At 43.8% G+C, this 21684-nt stretch overlaps 1 protein-coding gene and 1 long non-coding RNA gene across 10 annotated transcripts; both read right to left on the reverse strand.

The window, feature by feature from the left end:
• Nucleotides 1-9465: 9465 nt before the first annotated feature.
• Nucleotides 9466-11554, reverse strand: LOC136466856 (uncharacterized). 3 transcript variants are annotated; one of them, XR_010761474.1, is made up of 4 exons: nt 11047-11554; nt 10850-10933; nt 10013-10371; nt 9466-9935 (listed from the first exon to the last, which is right to left on the reverse strand). It is a non-coding gene; the product is annotated as an uncharacterized lncRNA (long non-coding RNA). The 3 variants fall into 3 exon arrangements; XR_010761473.1 differs by having other exon boundaries at nt 10013-10755; XR_010761472.1 differs by having other exon boundaries at nt 10013-10758.
• Nucleotides 11555-13688: 2134 nt separating this feature from the next.
• Nucleotides 13689-20306, reverse strand: LOC136466858 (uncharacterized). Of its 7 annotated transcripts, none has more exons than XM_066465377.1 (5): nt 20206-20306; nt 20057-20087; nt 14819-15233; nt 14106-14207; nt 13689-14027 (listed from the first exon to the last, which is right to left on the reverse strand). In XM_066465377.1, the coding sequence occupies exons 3-5, from the start codon at nt 15226-15228 to the stop codon at nt 14021-14023; spliced, it is 519 nt and encodes a 172-aa protein (XP_066321474.1). In that variant the 5' UTR covers nt 15229-15233; nt 20057-20087; nt 20206-20306; the 3' UTR covers nt 13689-14020. The 7 variants fall into 7 exon arrangements, with proteins under 7 accessions (XP_066321474.1, XP_066321476.1, XP_066321477.1 ...); XM_066465379.1 differs by having other exon boundaries at nt 20049-20087; nt 20206-20264; XM_066465380.1 differs by lacking the exon at nt 20206-20306 and adding an exon at nt 18906-18979 and having other exon boundaries at nt 20057-20132.
• Between the last annotated feature and the right edge of the window lie 1378 nt (nt 20307-21684).

Raw genomic sequence — 21684 nt, forward strand, 5'->3', positions numbered from 1 at the left:
AAAGACAAAATATATTTTAGAAGTAATCACACCATATAAATTTGTGACTCAGTAAGCTTCATAAATGGAGCTCCTAGTTCAAAATATTCCTAGAGGGATGCATATCAAATGGTTTTGGAAGGGTTATGCAGGAAGAAATTTGTTCCTAGAGAGTTATATTTACATGGATTTGTGCTAATCCTACCATGAGTTTAGCCAAACACAACAAAATTACATCAGCCACGAGTGTGAAACGACAATGCTTAGCTACCAAAGCTACATAAGCTCTGCAATCAGAAGCTATTTGGCATGCTTTGCTATAATATATTTATTACTGAGTCGAAAGCAACATTCTTAACAATCAATTATCACTTACTTTGGCTTTTAGATTCGACATAGCTAACTGGAACTTTTCTATGGTTCTTGAGCCAGCAGCATGATCATCCATGGCAACCTTGATAAAATCACCATTTAGCCAATTTGTTCGGGCAGACACATACCTGCAAGATGGAGAAAATAATAGAAGAAATTAGCAATACTATACATAAACCATTAAAATAAAGGAGATAAGTCCTACAAGATATTCACTAGGTAAATAAGACAAATAGTGCAAATTCAATTCAAAAGGGAAATTGTTACCTAGGTAGAAATAGAAATGAAATGACTCAATTTTCATAAGGAGAAAGAGCAAGTAATCTGCTATGGAAAGTGGAGCTGTTTTCAGAGGTAGAATACAGGTGCAGTCTTTCTTTTTTTCAAGTGCACTATATGACTATGTTTCATTACTAATGCAGCTAGTTTAGTTGTTCAATTCAAAAAGCAAATTGTTACCTAGGCAGAAATCAAAATAGAGAGAAAAACAATGAGGCATTATGTTTAGACAAAGTTTGTATCATGAACCATTTTTTTTCCAAGTCCCGAGTACCAGAACATTTGGAATGATGAGAAAAGTATATTGATCTGAACACATTTTCCCATATACCAAATTTATCCTACGCAACAAAAAATCATTTATCAAACCACAAACTTTGTTTTATTTCAGTCATAAAGAAACATTTGTTCAACACAAAACCTTGTGGCCTGATCTATTTCTAACTACAAATTCTCTGTGTTCAAACAAGTAAACAACAAATATTGTTCTGAGTCTTGGAGACACACACTGGTCATGTGACCATATGTATTCTTAACCATATAAATTCAATTTTCAAATCACATGGATTCGTGAGTTCAATCCACAAATACGTGTGCCCAAATTTATTCTTGACATAGAAGTTCATTTATCAAACCACAAATATAGATTCCATCCCAAGGAGTACTCTAATGACTAGGTAAAAACTGAAGCATCATAAAAAAAAGGTAAGATTAGGTTGACTACCAAAGAAAGTCATATTTGACGAAAAAATGTATATACTCATATAAATGAAATCATGTACGAGTCATCCTATTTCTGCTAAGCTGAAAATTGATGAAAATGCTTAGTTAGCAAGCTTCATATTGCTATACAACAACAACAACAAAGCCTTTAAGCTCCAAACAAGTTGGGGTAGGCTAGAGTTGAAACCCATAAGAAGCAATCAAGGTTCAGGCACGTAAATAGCTGTCTTCCAAGCACTCCTATCTAAGGCTAAGTCTTTGGGTATATTCCATCCTTTCAAGTCTCCTTTTATTGCCTCTACCCAAGTCAACTTCGGTCTTCCTCTGCCTCTCTTCACGTTACTATCCTGACTTAGGATTCCGCTACGCACCGGTGCATCTGGAGGTCTCCGTTGCACATGCCCAAACCATCTCAACCGGTGTTGGACAAGCTTTTCTTCAATTGGCGCTACCCCTAATCTCTCACGTATATCATCGTTCCGAACTCGATCCCTTCTTGTATGACCGCAAATCCAACGCAACATATGCATTTCCGCGACACTTAGCTGTTGAACATGTCGTCTTTTCGTAGGCCAACATTCTGCACCATACAACATAGCAGGTCTAATCGCCGTCCTATAAAACTTGCCTTTTAGCTTCTGTGGTATCTTTTTGTCACATAGGACACCAGACGCTTGCCGCCACTTCATCCACCCTGCTTTGATTCTATGGCTAACATCTTCATCAATATCCCCGTCCCTCTGTAGCATTGATCCTAAATATCGAAAGGTATCCTTCCTAGGCACTACTTGACCTTCCAAACTAACATCTTCCTCCTCCCGAGTAGCAGTGCCAAAGTCACATCTCATATACTCAGTTTTAGTTCTACTGAGTCTAAAACCTTTGGACTCCAAAGTCTCCCGCCATAACTCCAGTTTCTGGTTCACTCCTGTCCGGCTTTCATCAACTAGCACTACATCGTCCGCGAAAAGCATACACCAAGGGATGTCCCCTTGTATGTCCCTTGTGACCTCATCCATCACTAAAGCAAACAAATAAGGGCTCAAAGCTGACCCTTGATGTAGTCCTATCCTAATCGGAAAGTCATCCGTGTCTCCATCACTTGTTCGAACTCTAGTCACAACATTGTTGTACATGTCCTTAATGAGCCCGACGTACTTCGTTGGGACTTTATGTTTGTCCAAAGCCCACCACATAACATTCCTTGGTATTTTATCATAAGCCTTCTCCAAGTCAATAAAAACCATGTGTAGGTCCTTCTTCTTCTCCCTATATCGCTCCATAACTTGTCTTACTAAGAAAATGGCTTCCATGGTTGACCTTCCAGGCATGAAACCAAATTGGTTCATAGAGACCCGCGTTATTGCTCTCAAGCGATGCTCGATAATTCTCTCCCATAGCTTCATAGTATGGCTCATCAACTTAATTCCCCGGTAATTCGTACAACTTTGAATATCCCCTTTATTCTTGTAGATCGGTACCAATATACTTCTCCTCCACTCATCAGGCATCTTGTTCGATCAAAAAATATGGTTGAACAGCTTGGTTAGCCATACTATAGCTATGTCCCCGAGGCATCTCCACACCTCGATTGGGATACCATCCGGTCCCATCGCCTTACCTCCTTTCATCATTTTCAACGCCTCTCTGACCTCAGATTCTTGGATTCTCCACACGAAGCGCCTATTGGTGTCATCAAAAGAGTCATCCAACTGAAATGTTGTGTCCATATTCTCACCATTGAACAATTTGTCAAAATACTCTTGCCATCGATGTCGGATCTCATCCTCCTTCACCAAGAGATGCTCCCTTTCATCCTTAATGCACTTAACTTGGTTGAAGTCCCGTGTCTTTCTCTCACGAACCCTAGCCATCCTATAAATGTCCTTCTCTCCTTCCTTCGTACTCAAATGTTGGTAAAGATCCTCGTACGCTCTACCCTTTGCCACACTTACAGCTTGCTTTGCAGTCTTCTTTGCCACCTTGTACTTCTCTATGTTGTCCACACTCCTGTCATGGTACAAGCGTCTATAGCATTCTTTCTTCTCCTTAATAGCCCTTTGGACTTCCTCGTTCCACCACCAAGTATCTTTAGCCTCGCGTCCCCTTCCTTTGGTTACTCCACACACCTCTGAGGCTACCTTCCGAATGTTGGTTGCCATCTTGTCCCACATGTTGTTTATATCGTCTTCTTCCTTCCAAGAGCCCTCTTTGATAACCCTTTCCCTAAATACCTCTGACGTCTCCCCTTTCAGTTTCCACCACTTTGTTCTTTCAATCTTAGCTTGTTTATCCCTACGGGCACGCACTTGAAAACGAAAATCTGCCACCAAAAGCTTATGTTGAGAAACAACACACTCTCCTGATATCACCTTGCAATCCAAGCATGCTCGTTTGTCCTTTCTTCTTGCGAGGACAAAGTCAATCTGGCTACAGTGTTGTCCGCTACTGAAGGTCACTAGATGAGATTCTCTCTTTCTAAAGAAAGTGTTGGCTATCATCAGGTCAAAAGCTACCGCGAAGTCCAGAACTTCCTCCCCCTCCTGATTCCTACTACCATACCCAAAACCTCCATGAACTGCCTCGAAACCTACGCTTGTAGTACCTACATGCCCATTAAGATCTCCTCCTATAAAAAGCTTCTCACTACTAGGTATAGCTCTAACCAGGCCATCTAAGTCTTCCCAGAACTATCTCTTAACACTCTCGTCGAGGCCTACTTGGGGGGCATACGCACTAATTACGTTCAAGACCATATCACCAACGACAAGCTTGACTAAGATAATCCTATCCCCTTGCCTTCTCACTCCCACCACACCATTCTTGAGGCTCTTATCAATCAAAACTCCTACTCCATTTCTATTCGCGACTGTCCCTGTGTACCAAAGCTTGAAACCTGTATTGTCCACCTCCTTCGCCTTCTGACCCTTCCATTTAGTCTCTTGAACGCATAATATATTTACATGCCTCCTAGTCGCGGTATCAACTAATTCTCTTAACTTACCTGTAAGTGACCCTATATTCCAACTACCTAAACGGATCCTAGTTGGTTCGACTAGCTTCCTTACCCTTCGCACCCATCGACTCAGATGCGAAGACCCTTGCTCATTTTTCACTACACCCGGGCGCCGATGTAGCGCGCCACTAAGGAAGCGACGACCCGATCTTTGGTCACTTGACACCATGCCCAGATCACGACACGGCGCGTCACAGGGGTGACGACCCGGCCCTTGCCCATTTAACACCATACCCGGGTTCCGATATGGCGCGTCGCTAAGAGGGTTATGCCCCAACGATTTTCTTTCGGGTTTCATCTCCATTAAAGTGGCTAAGTTTTTACATTGGCTCGCCACGCCTAACACAACCCTCCTCCTTTACCAGGACTTGGGACCTGCTATGCTGAGACACCAAAGGCGCCCCACCATAGGCGGAGTTAAGCTTCATATTGCTATAATTTTTTAAATTTTCTTGTACTCAATTTGGATGCGAGTCTTAATATAATTTTTATTTTTCTATGTACACGCAAATTGAAAGAAGTGAACAAGAAGGGAGAAAATATTTTGTATTTTATGGTGAGGGAGATATTATTATATATCCATGGCTCTGAGATGTTTACTTATTTAAGAAAGATTAGTGAACTGGATTACAGATTAAAGAGCAAATAACTGTTGTATCTACGGTTCTTTATTCTAAAAATAGAAAGCGCGAGAAAAGAAAAGAGGATAGGAAGGAGATAACAACAATATGAATAGCAGACTAGCAGCTTGTTAGAGTAAACAAGCAAAAGAAGATTAGAGAACTGGACAGGTGAACAGGTCTCACAAATGTTGACTAAAAATAAAAAACAAGTAAGATGCATAACTGAACTGGTTAGAAAAGGAGTTAAATGCACTCTAGGTCCACAAACTTGTTTAGAGGTGCCAGATAGGTCCATAAACTTGGAAAATGCATTTGTGGCATAGTAATCTTGAGTTTTGGTTCACTCTAGGTCCATGTTGCCAAATAAGCAGGTTTATGCTAATGTGGCGTGTCCAGGGTGGACTGAGCCTCCAGCTGTGTCACGTGAGCGGCGTGTGATACCCGCATCCTCTTTGCCAATATACAGGAAGCCCCCGCCACATCCTCCTTTTCCCCATTTGACCGAGCGTTTTGTTCTCGAGTTCGTTGTGCGGGAGGCAAAGAGACAGGCGAGCAGGAGAGGCGACCGTGGAGTGAAATCGGCATCGTGGTTGGAGTGTTGTGCGGCGACGACAGGTCGTTCTCCCCGTGGCGAGGGCAGTCTTCCCTGGCGATCCTGGTGGAAGTGCATAATGAAGGCCAGAGTGCGGCGGAAAGGGGAGCCACCCCCTGATTACAGTAAGTGCCTCCAAGGTCCAATCTTGGTTATGTTTCATAGTGTTTATCGCTGATTTGTTGAGAAGGATTCATGGATGGGGTCATATAGAAGCTTTTTTGCCTAGGCTAGGGTTTCTGACTTGGTTGTTGTAGGTCGAATTAGATGGATGGATGCCTGAATATGTTCTGTTGTTGTTCATATAGGTGGAATTAGTTATCAGTTTACAGTTGAGATACATCACAATGGTTTCTTTGTTGGTCATGGTACGAATCGGTCATACATTGATGAGAGAGTGAGCTTTATCGATCATGTTCAAGCCCAAACTTTGTGTCCACAGACCTTTCATGAACTCAGTTTCATGCTTCACTATCCAAGGAATCCAGAATTGAAGGTGTTTTGGTTACTTCCTGGAAAGGATTTCCCAGATGGCATTAGGCTGATTATTTCAGAAGAAGACACTTTAGTGATGGCTTCAGTTGTGCACAAAGTGAAGACACTTGTATTGTATTTTGATCATGAGGCCATTACATCAGGCTCAGATTGGGATGATGTAGTTGCAAACCCTGTTGCATCCTTGCCTAGAGTGATCAGCCCATCCAAAGGTTAGACAAGGCAGAGAAACAATGAGGCAGCAGATGATGAAGGCCCTGAAGATGCACATGACAGCTCAAGTGATGATAGTGATTTTGATGATAGTGATTATGACTTAGAGGATGATGATGACCTTTTTGTTGACAATGTTGATGAACATGTGACAGATGAAGGTGTTGCCAAAGGGAGGAAGATGATAGCTAAGGGAACCAAGAGGGCAGCAAGAGGGACCAGTAGTGGAACTTCAGTAGTTGCTCATGATGATGATGAAAATGAGGAGTCAACTGATGATGATAGGCTAGAATTACCTCAGTCTGATGGTGAATGTGAACCAGCATTCAAATTCAAGTCATTCAAACTAGAGGACATGGCCCACCCAGTGTTTAAGGTGGGTATGATGTTTGACACTGTTGAGATGCTAAGGAAGGCTATAACTGAATATAGTCTTAGGAACAGAGTGGATATCAAGATGCCTAGGAATGAACAGAAAAGGCTTCAAGCTAACTGTTCAGAAGGATGTCCTTGGTTCCTTTATGCATCATATGATAAGAGGGCTAATGGCATGATGATCAAGACTTATACTAGGAAACACAGTTGCCAGAAGCAATGGGTCTTGAAGAGGTGCACATCTACTTGGCTTGCTGAGAAATACATTGAGACATTCAGAGCAGACCAAAAAATGTCGCTGTCCAACTTTTCTAGGACAGTGCAGAAGGAGTGGAATCTTACTCCATCAAGGACCAAGCTTGCTAGAGCTAGAAGGTTGGCTATGAAAAAGGTGCTGGGAGATGAAGAGGAACAATATAACATGCTTTGGGATTATGCACATGAGTTGAGGAAGACCAATCCTTATAGCACCTTCTACCTTAACCTAGATGGCAACATATTCAAGTCATTGTATGTGTCTCTGGGTGCTTGCAAAAGGGGATTTCTTGGAGGATGCAGACCTCTTATTTGTTTGGATGGGTGCCATTTGAAGACTAAGTATGGTGGTATAATGCTTACTGCAGTTGGAATTGATCCTAATGATTGCATCTTCCCTATTGCTTTTGGTGTAGTTGAGGTGGAATGTTTAGATTCTTGGAGATGGTTCTTGACAACACTGAAGCAGGATTTAGGGATTGAGAACACATACCCCTGGACACTAATTACTGACAAGCAGAAGGTGAGGAATCTTCCATTCATTGTAGTCCAAGTTATGTTAAATCTGTGAACTTATGACAACTGTGTGTGATTGTTGTATACTTATGACAATCTGTGTACTTGAATTTTGCAGGGCCTAATTAAAGATGTGGGTGAAGTATTTCCAGAGTCTGAGCACATATTTTGTGTTAGACACATGTACTCCAACTTCCAACAGCACTTCAAAGGTGAGAACTTGAAAAAACAACTTTGGGCATGTGCAAGATCTAGTACTGTAGTTCAGTGGACAAAAAACATGGACAAACTTAGGGTGCTAGATGAGAAGGCTTATAAGTGGGTTGAGAAAATGCCCCCTAACACATGGTCTAGATCTTTTTTTTAGTACTTACAGCAAGTGTGACATCCTATTGAATAACAGTTGTGAGGTTTTCAACAAATTCATCCTAGATGCTAGAGAAATGCTTGTGTTGAGTATGATAGAGCAAATTAAGAATCAATTGATGGCAAGGCACTACTCCAAGGAGAAAGAACATGGAGATATGTGGCAGGGTCCAATATGTCCCAAAATAAGGAAAAGGTCAATAAGATTTCTGAGTGGGCAAACACATGTTATGCCATCCCTTCTGGTAAAGGAATCTTTCAGGTTCAAGATAGGGACCATAGTTACATAGTTGATATAGGACTCAAGAAATGTGAGTGTAGGAGATGTGATCTCACTAGAATACCTTGCTCCCATGCCATCTCATGTCTTAGGCATGAAAGAATTCCTACAGAATCAATGGTCCATGACTGTTACAGTTCTGCAAGGTTCCTTGTAGCATATGGTCCTAAGATCATGCCATGTAGTGATAAGACCACCTAGGAGAAGGTATCGGCACCCAAGGTTCTACCTCCCAAGTATGAGAAAAAGGTGGGTAGGCCTTCAAAGAATAGAAGGAAACTATCAACAGAAATAGAAACTGCTACAGGAAGTAAACTGTCAAAACATGGAGTGGTTATGACATGCAGCTACTGTGGAGACAAAGGCCACAATAAGAAGGGCTACCAGCTTAGGAAAGCAGGACTGATGCCCAAAAAACAGCCAGAGACCAATGTTGAAGATGAAGAAATGAGACAGTCAGATCAAGGGGAAGCAATGCCAAGTAATATGCATGAAGAAGACATGTATGATTATGCAAGGGCTCAAGTACTTGCAGTGCTACAAATTTGTCTCATTTCACTACCATGCAACAAATTTGTCTCATTTCACTGACATTATTTTGTTGTAGACTGTGTACCATTTTGTAGATGGGAGTCAGCCACCATGGTCTTAGATTACAGAAGGAAGTGTAGAGGTAATAGAGACAATGATTTCACATCTAGACCAAGAGGTATGTACAGAACATCATGACTGTTACTATTTTTCTTTGCATTTCACAACCTGACTATAGAATTGTACTAGTACACAGGTTGCAACATCAAGCGTCCAACCTCAACCTCTGCCTGACTCAACCTTCATCATGTCAAACCTGCCTGCTGCAAGACCTGTAGCACCATCTACTGTTACCAAGAAAGGAAGAGCCGCAGTAGGAAAGCGCAAGGTGCCTATAAATCCCAAGGAGATACCTCAGGTTGCAAAGAAGCCAGGGAAGAAGACTACTCCAACAGAAAAAATTTGTGTGTAAATATGTGATGTAGCACCCAAAACAATGTGATGTAACACTTGGATGCTGATATCATTTTGGTACTAGAGTAACTTAGTGGAAGTCAGATTACTAGAGTAACTTAGTGGTGCTGGCACCGGTACACACAGGTGGTGATAGATGCTTTTGATTGACTGGTGGTGATACCAGTTACGCACAGATGACATGAAAGTGCTACTGTTGGTTCTGTAAGATGAAAGTGCTACTGTTGGTGACTTGGTTGCCATGAATGCTGCTTGTGAACTTTTTCAATGCAATCAGTTGGTGTCAAATATTTCCTGTGTCCACAATGTTTGTTAAAATTTTGCCTGGGTTCACATTGCCTGTCAAATATTTCTGTCAGCCTCAAAGATTACTGGGTTCACAATTTGTGTCAAATATTTCAAGATCAATGGCATGATACTAACTGCCATTCCATTACATCATTATGGTTAACAAAAGTACAGACTAACAATTTACATGATGTCATTGACTACACTAACAGTACTAACACTACATGGTGCCATTCACTTCACTAACAACACTAACACGATCAGCACCTGAACTACTAGCATACAAACACACACAAAACACAGAGCTTTCAATGTCACAAGCAGTTCTTCCCTAGATGCTACTGCTAACACTCCTGACTCCTTCACCATTGGTTCTTCCCTAGGTGCTACTAGCCCAATATCCTTCATCTCAGAAGCTATTGCCTCCACTTTGGGAACTCCAGTGCTGTGCTCTCCATCACTTGCCAACAATGGAGCCAACGGTACTTCCCTGGCTAGCACCTTCAGATGCTCCTCATACTCATCTTCCCAGTAGAAAAAAGGACAACCCGAATTCCTCTGCAACCAAAATGAAATCAAGATCGAGATGCAGCTCACAGGCAACCAAGAATCAAACTTTCCAAACCCTAACTTACCTTATGGAAGGGGCAACAGTAAAAAACTTGCCCTCGGCTGTGCTCCTGCGTTGAAACCCGCCGCACCACCCTCCGTCGGCTGCAATCCGAGCATATGATGAGAGGGAGGTCAAGGTTGCGCCGATTCGGGACCGAGCCGATCCACTGTTGCGCCATGGAGGAGATCGATAGAGTGGAGGGTGCAGGCAACGGCTGAGAGAATGAGGGGAGCCCGAGAGAGACAGTGACTGAGAGAGAGCGAAGGAGGATGCGGCGGGGGCTTCCTGTATATTGGCAAAGAGGATGTGGGCATCACGCGCCGCTCACGTGACACAGCTGGGAGGCTCAGTCCACCCTGGACACGCCACATCAGCATAAACCTGCTTATTTGACAACATGGACCTAGAGTGAACCAAAACTCAAGATTACTGTGCCACAAATGCATTTTCCAAGTTTATGGACCTATCTGGCACCCCTAAACAAGTTTGTGGACCTAGAGTGCATTTAACTCTTAGAAAAATATAAGGCAAAAAAGGTCCCTTGCAGTAATCTGTAAATGATAGACACAATCTAGTAAGCTAAACAAAGGTCCCTTGCAGTAATCTATAAATGATAGACACAAATAAGCTATATCTGGTAAGCTAAACAACCTCCAGGCTCATTTCATGCAACAAGGAAAAAGATAGAGAATTATCCAGGGGAGCCGATCATAGATCGATTTTAATGCAGATGAGATCATGCCCTGTTGCTGCAGCAGTGCTGTACTGCTGTTTTGCACGGAAACAATGTAGAGAACGAAATTAAATACAAAAGTTGCTATGTGCATATAAACTTAAAAAACACATGACCTGAAAGTACCTCAACTTGCATCTTCGTGCAAATAGATTCCAGATCCATGAGCAAAAAGATCAGGATCAGACAATCTACTTTAGGGTCTTGGATCTACATACAACAGAGGAAAGTCACATTGCCAATCAATCATTAATCCACATCCCCAACAATAAAAGGGGCCAAAATTGGGGTATCGAATATGAGTTAGGAGATGGGTACCATACCAGGGAACGGTTCGGGTGAGCGATTCTCCTCGTACGGTCGTCGCGTTGCGCCCCTGAAGAAGAGGATGCCGATGGCATCGTGACAGGAAAGAGGGCAGCGCCTATGAGGCTGCGGATAAGGTGAGGCCGCCGCAGCCGCCGTCGAGTCACGCAGAGGGGCTCTAGAGGGACCGACGCCGCCAGTTGTAGACGGGTGCTGCAGGTATGGCGAGGACGCCGCCGCCGCCGCCGCCGAATCCCTCAGGAAAGGTAGCTGCCGATAAGGCGCGGCTGCCGCCGCGGATTCACTCAGCATAGGGATTGGGAAGAAGGTGAAGAGGTGGAGACGAGCAGACGAACTGCTGCCAGCTTGAGGCAACGTGATGGGTAGCAGCAGCGGGCCCAAGTGCAGCGAGCTCGCTACTGCCGAACCAGGGAGCAGGGGCGGCGGCGAGCTGAGGCTGTGCAGTGGGGGCGGGGGCGGCGGCGATCTAGGTTTGTGCGACGAGAGCGGATAGAAGAAACCGGCGTCTCCCACGATCTATGAATATTGGAACGGAAAAAAGAGTATAAGGCCTCGTTTGGCAGGGCTTCACCTCACCAATGAAATTTTTTTTTTCAGCTCTACGAACGGTTCCACCTGTGGAGCTAAAACGGTTTTGGTAAACTGTTTGGTAAAATGGCTTCCCTGTAAGAATATGTTTTTAGGGGCCTGGAGGATGAGCCAGGAGAAGCCACTTTTTTTGCTCCATCCCACCCCAAATCACTGTGAGAGCATGTTTTTAGGGGCTTCACAAGTGAAGCTATTTTTACTTTACTCCGTTTGGTAAAAAAACGGCTCCAAACGGCTCCTGAAGCCGATAGAGAAGCCCTGCCAAACGGGGCCTAATAATAAACAGGAGGTGGGTGCGGGAGACGGTAGACCGGGCCAGCGCGCAGGTATATATATATATATATATATATATATATATATATATATATATATATATGTGTGTGTGTGTGTCACGAGCTTGCATTTCACAACAACAATGGTATGATTCAAGGAGGCAAAATAATCAACAATTAGATCATCATAATGCCATCCGTAAGAAACATGCACCATAGCAAGGGTTTAGTGATTCTGTGGTTGTCTATTTCTTTCTCTCTTTTTTTCTTTCGAAAAGCTACTCTTGGTGACGGACTGACGGACTCACGGTGACAACTGACACGGTCCTCATGGATTCAGCCGGTAAACGCGCGCGCTGCCTGTGCGCTGTGGTCGTCACCCGAAAGACGAAAAGCCTCCGCGACCCCCGTCCTATCCTCTTCGGCGCGGTCCCTCCCATCATCTTGAAAATCCGTGCATTGTGCTCGTGGGTGAGGAAACCGCAGAAGAGACACCGCAAAACAGACAACACCGTACCGGCCGGGCACGGCCACCCAGCTTCCCTCCCTCGCGGGCTCTCCCTCTCCCTCCCCTCCAAAGGCAGCAGCGAGCCACCATACAACGCCAGTGCTCCCCCCGCCTTTAGTTACCTGCGGGCCGCGGCCGCGCTTTGGTCAGGTCTGGATGCGCTGCCGCTGCATGCCCCAGCCCCAGCCCCCGCCCCCTGCAGGGTTCTCGCCAGTCGCCACGATAAAAGGCGGTCAGGCAGAGGGAGGGAGAAAAGAAGCCGCCGCGCGGGGCAAAGCTACTCCTACCCAAAGCGGAGGCGGGCAGTGGGCAGTGGGCAGTGGCAGTGCATGCATGTATAAAGAAAGGGCTCAAAGGAGTCGAGGCAATCGAAGAGGGAATCTCCCTCCCTCAAGCCGAGAGCCAGCCGGCCTTCCAATGCCCCGCCGCGGCGGCGACGTGGCCGCCGCGCTTTGCTCTGCTGATGCCGACCTCGCCGCCGCGCTTTGCTCTGCTGATGCCGACCTGGCCACTTTTGACTGGGATGGGATCTTTTCTCTCAACCGCTCAGGCTCAGGATGCGCGCACCGCGCCGCGCCTTATCGGCCAGCACCCAGCAGCAAATCACTTGGGCTTAGCTAGGGCGGGGTGGGCGGCACATGCGTGTGAATGATGCGGCGTCGTGCAGGGGAAGCTCATGCTCATATGGAGACATGGAACCAGTGAACCACCTGCCTTCAACTGCAAAGAGCTAAAGACAAGGCATGGGCACAAAAGACTTCAAAGAGCATCCAATGCAGTGCATTCCACACGCACTTGGGCATTTTTATATTACAGAGAAACAGAGAAAGAGACCGACGACGAGCTGCCGCTGGTTTTACCGATGCGGTCTCCAGGTTGTGTGTGTGTGTGCACGTGCTGGCGCGCGCTTACACGAGACGCAGCACCTCTCTGGGACCTGGGGACGAGAGGTGTTGGTTCGCCGCACGACGCATTGCGTTGCACGTGCATAGCTGCTACCACCGGTCAAGCACAGCTACTGCTTACTCGGAAGGAAGGAAGCAAAACGTTATCACAACTACAGAGGTTGAGGCCATGTTGGATTCTTCAACTGCTGGAATTGGTGTTTCGTGCCTTACTCCTATCAAATGAATTGCACCAGACAACGTTTCTCAACAGTCTTCGGTATTTGTCCTCGGTGTCATCGCGGCCAAGGCCACACTCCCAACAGATGAAGATGAAGGTGCCAGCAATTCACACACCAAGTACCAAAACCCGTACACCATACACATGAACAGGATGAACGCCCCGAGATATTAAGAAGCAACAGTACTAGTTAATACTTGTGAAGCAAGCGTTTTGGGGTTACATCACAGGACTCGATCCAAGCGCAATGCGGAGATGAACGAACGGAAATAAAACAGCGAACATAGGTCCGGGGTACTGTCCCAAATGGGGATGAGAAGGAACCAAATCTAAAAGAAACGGTAGGGGTGGAACAAAACTAGTAATAGAGCATCAAGGATGTCTTTTGCAAATATACTACTCTCTTATGACGATGTGAGGACTCCTCTCTTCCTGCTGCTTCTGCTTCGTCGACGCTGCAAACTTGGCTCCTACGCCTCAGTGCCTGCAAACGGAACAACCCCACATTAGGTCAGAATCATGGATAGCAGCCAGAAAAAGGAGGGAAGATTTGATAATTTACAAGTAATTTTCGTAGGTCATGGCAGCGCTACCGGAGTCCCGTGGTGCGTTGCACCTGAAACATTCCATCCTGCTAGCAAAGTTGTGCTCGTTGCATCCAGACCTGTAAACATTCAGACAGGCACGCACAAGGGTTAGCAGAAAGCAGAATTCACAGGACATGGGAATCTCAAATCATATAACTAACTGAAACATGGAAAATACATGCTGGCAGAGTGCTATGACGTTGAAATATGGTGATAAGGACAACCAATCCTCACATGTCGCACAAAACCCACTAGTACAAAACACGTACCTACTCAATACTCATCCACTAATACAACACATCAGCAACTCCTTGGAGAAGATATAAAAGCAGTTTATTGCTATCATCCATGCAGACAGAAAGCATAGATAAGATGATTCTGTTGTCTCTTACTCCAGCATGTTGCTGATAAAACAATCCTTTTTTTTTCTAAAATAAAGCCAGAAAACACGGAAGCATAGCATAACAAGAAGATATAAGCATACACAAGGTCACAACTACCATCAGACCGTGTGTATATCCATAGTCGATAAGAAAACAAGCAAATGGATTCATGGAAAGAATGATATACTTTGCCCGTCCATGAAATAGTTACTGAGTTTGTAGATACACATAACTGAAAATAAGATAGAGCAGAGCAAACTTTATCTTTCAGCAAAGGTAGAAGGATAAAGTTAAGTAGCACGCACCTGGTGCAGATCCAGTCTCCAGACTTCCAACCGGGGCGGTTGGTACGGGCAGCACCGCTGCCGGAGCCGTAGGCCCGTGAGCGTGACATGTCACTATCAAAGCCGCCAGCACCACTATTTACAGCAGCCTCCTCCTTGTAGGCAGAGCACTTGAAGCAGCTGGAGCGGCTGGCGAAGTTGTGTGCACCACAGGAGCAGTACCAGTCACCAGGGCGGACATCAGAGCCAGCACCAAAGCCACCGCCGAAGGAGGAACCACCACGGCCACCGAAGTTGGCATAGTCACCTCCACCACCACTGCCACGATCAGCGACCCCACGTGGTTCACTGCAGCGCTGGCATATGTCCCGACGGCTGAAGTTGAGGTGCTGGCACGCCCTGCAGTCCCAGTCTCCCGGCTTCCTGTTCATCTTGCCTGCAGTAGTTACACTATCAAAACCATGCAAAAAATGGGCACCCAGATTAAGGGAGATACAATCAAAGAGCTAGAATAAAAACATAATCCAAGAAGATATATATATGAAGTTACACGCTAACACAAAGCTAAATTACCTAAACAAAGCTCGGCTGCTGTGTTGCTGGGTCCTAGGAAGTGCTATGAAGTGAAATGGTGATGCAGCAAGGTGCCTATGTGCAGGGGTATTTATAGTGAAGTATGGAGGGGATGCTGAAACCGAGGGTGAGCTATCTTTGTGCCTTTGATTCTTAGTGCACTTTGGCCCGCGAAGAACAAGGGAATCACGTAAAACTAGAAAGAAGAGGAGAGTTAAAGAAAAGAAAAGAAGAGAAAGCCATTAAAGGGAAAAGAATTATGGGGAGTTTGAATGCCTCCTTTGCCCTGCATCTTAGCCTGCCTTGGCAACATCTTTTGAGACATGGGATGGAGGGATGTGCACTTCTTCGTATTCTTGTGCTTAGGAAATATGGCATGCACTAGCTGTTGTAGGTGTGCTCAGAATATGTTTTAGGAAAAACACATCCAAAACACTAATATGGAATTTGAGGAGGTGGTTGGTATAGCATCCAAAATAGAGTAAATGTTAGTGATTAGTAAAATATTCTCTTTTCATGGCACACTTATATAGTTAACTGTTGAATGACAGATTCTCTGTCTGTCTTCCTATTTTTGAAGGTATAATACATCACCCATTTAGTTACCTCGTTCCAAAACCACAAACACATCTATACCAACAATACAACTTATCGCACTAGGTCGAGCAATTGTGGAGGCTGCGCTGCATCGATAACCTAATCAAGAATCATACAAAATATATGGAAAGAAAAGCAAAACCTAAAATTAGCACTTATTAGATTCCGATGGAAATAAGCAAGTGTTGGAGGTGTTGAGAATGGAGCCTATAATTCTGAACCTATGCTTATTTATCAATATATAACCTTTGATTCCTGCAACTAAGAGAAATGCTATTCCTGTTCCTGATATTCGATGCTAACTTCGCCTTCCTTTACTATCACTTATTGAGAAAAGACCACGGAATCCATTCCAAGCAACCATCACATCAACTCAGTGCTATAACCATTTCTGTCGAGCAATCTACAACAATATCATGGCCCATCCATATCATTTATTCAGCGTAACTTGAAGTAAGCAAGCCTTTTTCAACTCAAAGCCTCGGAACAGCTTTTTCCATGGATTTAGAGGTCCCTTACATATAGCTTAATTAACTGGTGATAATTAATTTTCTGAACCATATACTATCACTAATATGAAAAATAAGTCCCATAAATAGTTGTTAGAGAAATATTTCTAAGAAAATGAGAAAAGTAGGTATCAGCCAAACTCCAATGAATGGATCAGAAATGGAATAGCTAATTTTCTGGATAAGAAGGAACAAGTATGAATATGGGGACACTGCAGCACAAGTGAATATTCTAAATGCAAGGAGAGAAAGGGGCATAAAGTGTTCAATAGCTTACCAACAGCGTGAACATCTGTTCCCTCCATTCTAAGTTATAAGACGTTTTGTCGTTTCTAGATACATAGCATTTGCTATGCACTTAGATATAGACTATATCTAAATACATAGTAAAAAGCAATGTTTTTTTTAGGAGATAGTAAAATAAATGTATCTAGAATAGCCAAAAGGTCTTATAGTTTGGAAGAGAGGGAGTACATGACAACAAGATGTGTAGGTGAAAAAGCAAAATTAGCACTAAAGAAAGAACATACTATCTTCTCAACTAAGTTAATCTAACAAATGAGAAACTTTTTCTTTGCAAAAAAAGGAAAAATTAAGAGAAGGTCCCCACTCCTGCCCCCTGGATAAGATTAAATAAAATCGATAATGCAGTTCATGCAAATAAAAACAAATGTCTTTAAACAAATATGATATGGTTGAGAAGCAAATACATTTTACCCCACTTCTGCTTAGCAAATAACCTGCGCTACCTTATTTTTGGCAAAACTCAGAATCACTCGTGAATTGATATACCACTTCGGCCCCGAGGGTTTTTCTCACTTTGATCAACAAGGGGCTACTGATAGACACACCATTGTCTAATCTAAATGCAAAAGCTTACTGGCAGATGGTCACATGGTTATATGATACAAAATCAAATAGGTGAAAGTGACAGAAGAGAAAGAAAAGGAAAAACTACAAATCAAGACATAGCTATCCAATTGGATTGATGAGCTGTAAGCGTTGAGAACTAGGCTTTATCTTTTTCGTTATAAGAGAGGGAATTTTCGAATGCAGATAAAGATGCCATTGTCTCATAATGAAACACCCCATGCACAAAACGAGATGAAAAATGATTCCTGGGCAGAAAGCAAAGGGAGGAGCTGATGCATAACTGGTGAGAATGCCTGAATACCAATAAAGACAGGGCAAAACCAAGAGGGTAGTAGCCCTCAAGGGTGGCGTTGACCACTGTCTTTAGAACTCTTTGAACAACCCTTTAATTTTCAGTTGTGTTTTACATCTCCTGTGTTGTTTCCCTTGCCCTTTATCATGCTCATCCTCGAGGCTTTACATTAGTGGATTTGCTTTTGCTTTTTATCTACTCCATCTATTTAATTTCTTTTATGTTACTGTGCTAGTTACAAGTACTAGCAGTCATGGTAGTAGATGCTACCAAAGAATATATAGGTTTCAAAACCATAGGATGATATGCCTTCTCTTCCATTCCATTCTCTTGGGTGAAGTGAAAGGAGAAGTAGATACAAATCATGGAGTCGTGTAAAAAACTGAGGGGCCAAAAGCTAGTTTGGATTCTCTCCTAGGGAAGTGCTTCCATGCATGACCATGACCAAACCCCAAAGGAAGTGATCACTTGATAGCCCCTAACATGCTTTGATTCTCTGCTTTTACACAACCAAGAAGAAACAGCTCGAGCCTTTAGCTTTTATGGTAACAAGCGTACTCAGATTAGAATTAAGACTTGTAACAGAGCACAAATAATCTTCAGCAACAACCCTATGTTCTACCAAGTGCTTTTTGACTGGTGGGACCAACAAGACCTTCAAAATATGCAGATTTCAATGGAAAGGTTTGGGCATGAACTGATAAACTATCAAGTTGAAACTGAAGATTAATCTGTATTTGTAGTAGGATTGGATCTAATTTTTTATAGATATACTGAAGCAGAAGTTGATGGCAAATGATCCTTCACAAAATTGTATTCCAACACCTAGATAAACAAAAGTAATTTGGTATGTTTATGATAATAGCACATATATCTTCCAACTGTTAGTTTATTTCTTACTAGATATCCAAGTATATGTGTACATAGAAATATGTATCGTCTTTGCACAACATCAGCCCGTGCCCCATGATTTGCATCCAGCCACTACCTAGATTGGAGCCAGCATACTAGTCAAACCTTCACAAATAATCCACTGCTGTCCCAAGGCATGAAATTTCTGAACTTAAACCCCACTTTTTGCAAGGATTGGTTTAAGTACGCTCTCCTTCCTAGAAAATGAATCATTAGGTGCACTTGCATGCTACATCTTTGTATCTAGGATTCCAAAGACCATGGTACAATTTTGCAGAGCACCCTCTTTCTGGTTTGTACTCCCTCACTGACATGAATCCAAACAATTAACATATATTGGTTGTTTCGTTACCTTTTGAGCTGCCTGCCTAACTGAACCACAAAGCAACGAGGCGGCACACGAGTGGACCAGAACGGGGGCACTGCCTAAGACAAAGAGCAATTATAATAGGTTCAATGGTGCATGAACTTTAATTATATTGTTACAGATTGCATGCACAAGCCATCGAGTGCAATAGATTCCATGGCATGTGTTCATGCATCATGCAGCACACTTGCAATCCTGTAGTTTCTTCATGACGTAATCGGTCCTCGACGAGGATAAAGTCAGTCAGTCAGCCAGTTTAGCTGACCAGCTTTCTTGTGTAGTCTCGATGCAGATTCAGTGATGGGGTATCATAGAGGTGCACATAAAGATCTCTATTCCACAGTGGCCTATCAGGGACATCAAAGCAAATGCTGTATGAAGTTTTCATTGGATAGATAAGACCAGAACGGTGCGCAGCATGATAGCACAACTCAACTGAATGACTGACGCAATGGGACCATAATAATGGTCCCATCTAGTGTAGGATTTCATCCGAGGGGCCAAACATGGCAGCAGCAAATAGAAAATAGTAAGATCAAACAGTCAAATACAGACCTATAGCATACTTTCAGATAACACCATAAACAGGCAGGCCATCACGCTCACACTGAAACAATGACCCATTTCCAGGAAGACAAACGGCACTACTGAAATCTTCAGATTTACAACCAAACGGAGAAATCACCCATACTCCGAGTGGCGACAAAGATTGCATCAAAGCAGCGAACCAAGCACCACCCTGGCCCCACGGCTCACGGCGGCAAAAGCCGCCGATTCTCTCCTCGTATCAGATGCCATAGCCATAGCTGTCGACTAATCAGCGGCCGCACGAATCTCAAGGATACGCGCCCTCAACCCCGGTGCCCGGTCCCAAAAACATTTACCGCGCGCAAACGAGGATACCATTATACCAACGGGAGAGCGAGAGCACGAGAGAGATTGTAGCAAAACCAACGGGCCGGAATTCGCAACGTTTTGCATCCAAATCCCTACAGATCGATCCAACCCTAATGGGGAAAAAATAACAAAAAAATCAAGCAAAAACAACCGATCGCATGATGCCGTCAAAAGCAACAAATCCAACGGACCCAACCACGACGATGATACGAACAAGGGAAGGAGACGGACATGTGTACCTGACCCCCGATCCTCCTCGGCTCCTCGCGACTGGCAGACGGCGGCACGTGGGGAGAGAGAGAGGAAGCGATCTCGTCAGGATCGACGCCGGAAGAACACAAACCAAACGAAACGTGAGGGGATTGAGGAGAGGGATCCGAAAACCTACCTCGCCTCGCGCCCTCGTCGCCGCAAGAACAAAACAAAAGTTTTTTTTTTTATTTTTGCGTGCGCGTGCGTATTTGTTCGCCTGATCGGTGGGAGAGCAAGGGACGCGAGGCACCGACGTCGAGGCGGGTCAAAGGGCAAGGGTCCACCGGTCCCACGCGTCGGTGGCAGCGGGAAACCGCGCGCCGTGCCGTGGCTTTCGTGGCAGCCAAGTGTCCAGCCGGTGATGTGATCTGTGACTCACTGACATGTGGGCCGCCAATTTGTTAGGCCCACACGGAAAGGGGTGCACCGTGCACGTGCTTGGGCAGGAGCGTTTGGATGATAATATCAGCCGTCCAGGAGCCTGGTTTGAGTCGCTGTTGAAGAAAATGAACTTATTTTGGTCTGATTCGCTTTACTGAAAAGTATTGTTGCCTGATTTATTGTGAGAGAAAAATAATGTATCACGATTGATAAAGGTGGGTTGATAAGTTCAAGCGAAAGCAACGGATTTTGTGAACACGTAACGCTAGCCTCAAGTTTTGAGTAAACATGATTTTTGTGAAACTCTGTTCTACTAGTTAGGGGCACAGACGGACGCAATACTGATAGATGTCGCTGATATTATATTTATTTTTAGTTTTTTTAAGACTCGGATTTGAATACGGATAGTAACAACTATGTCGGATATAACACGAATGGATATCGATATCATAAATGTGCTATTTAAGTAATCGAATATGGATACGGTATCAGATATTGAATATTTGGACTTAGATATGGATAGATCTGAACTTCTCTAAATAAATTCGGATCCGAATACGGTTGGAAAAATATTTGTACCATTTGCACTCATTATTAGTCGATTGACACTTTGACACCATATATAAAAAAGTTATTAGGCGCCTTGATTTACAAAACCTTCCGTGTATAGCCTTGAGGTTTATGAAAAAAAAAACTTTATGACTATAATAAACTCATGTTTCAATGCTATGATCTTAAATGAGTGTCTTTTTATTATGTGAAGAGTCCGAGTGGAAGCACGATTCTGCCAGAAATGGGAGTACCATTCCGATGAGCAGCGTGAGTACAAGAAAAATTGTTATTTCCCATTCAATGTTAAAGTGGTTTTCTATTTGCAATTAAAGAACGGGAACATATCTAGTGCAAACCAACCTCTCCGTGTAAACCGTGCAAACTAACTGTGGGGGAGAGGTGGGAAGGGGGATTTGCAAAAGCAGGGGAGAGGTGGGAGGGGGGATTTGCAAAAGTGTGATTACTTACACTTTTGCAAATTCTCCCTCCCACCTCTCCTCCGCAGTTGGTTTGCACGGAGAGGTTGGTTTGCACCTGATACGTAACTTCTCATTACTTATTTGCCATTGACTCAAACTTTCAATCCCTTGCAATGTCTGTTCCATTAACTTCTGTTAGGGAATGTCAGACTTTTTCATAACGACTATATTGCCCTTACCAACCCAGCTTACAAACTTCAGTC

This window comes from Miscanthus floridulus, chromosome 7 (assembly GCF_019320115.1).
Source record: "Miscanthus floridulus cultivar M001 chromosome 7, ASM1932011v1, whole genome shotgun sequence".
NCBI classification, from domain to species: Eukaryota; Viridiplantae; Streptophyta; class Magnoliopsida; order Poales; family Poaceae; genus Miscanthus; species Miscanthus floridulus.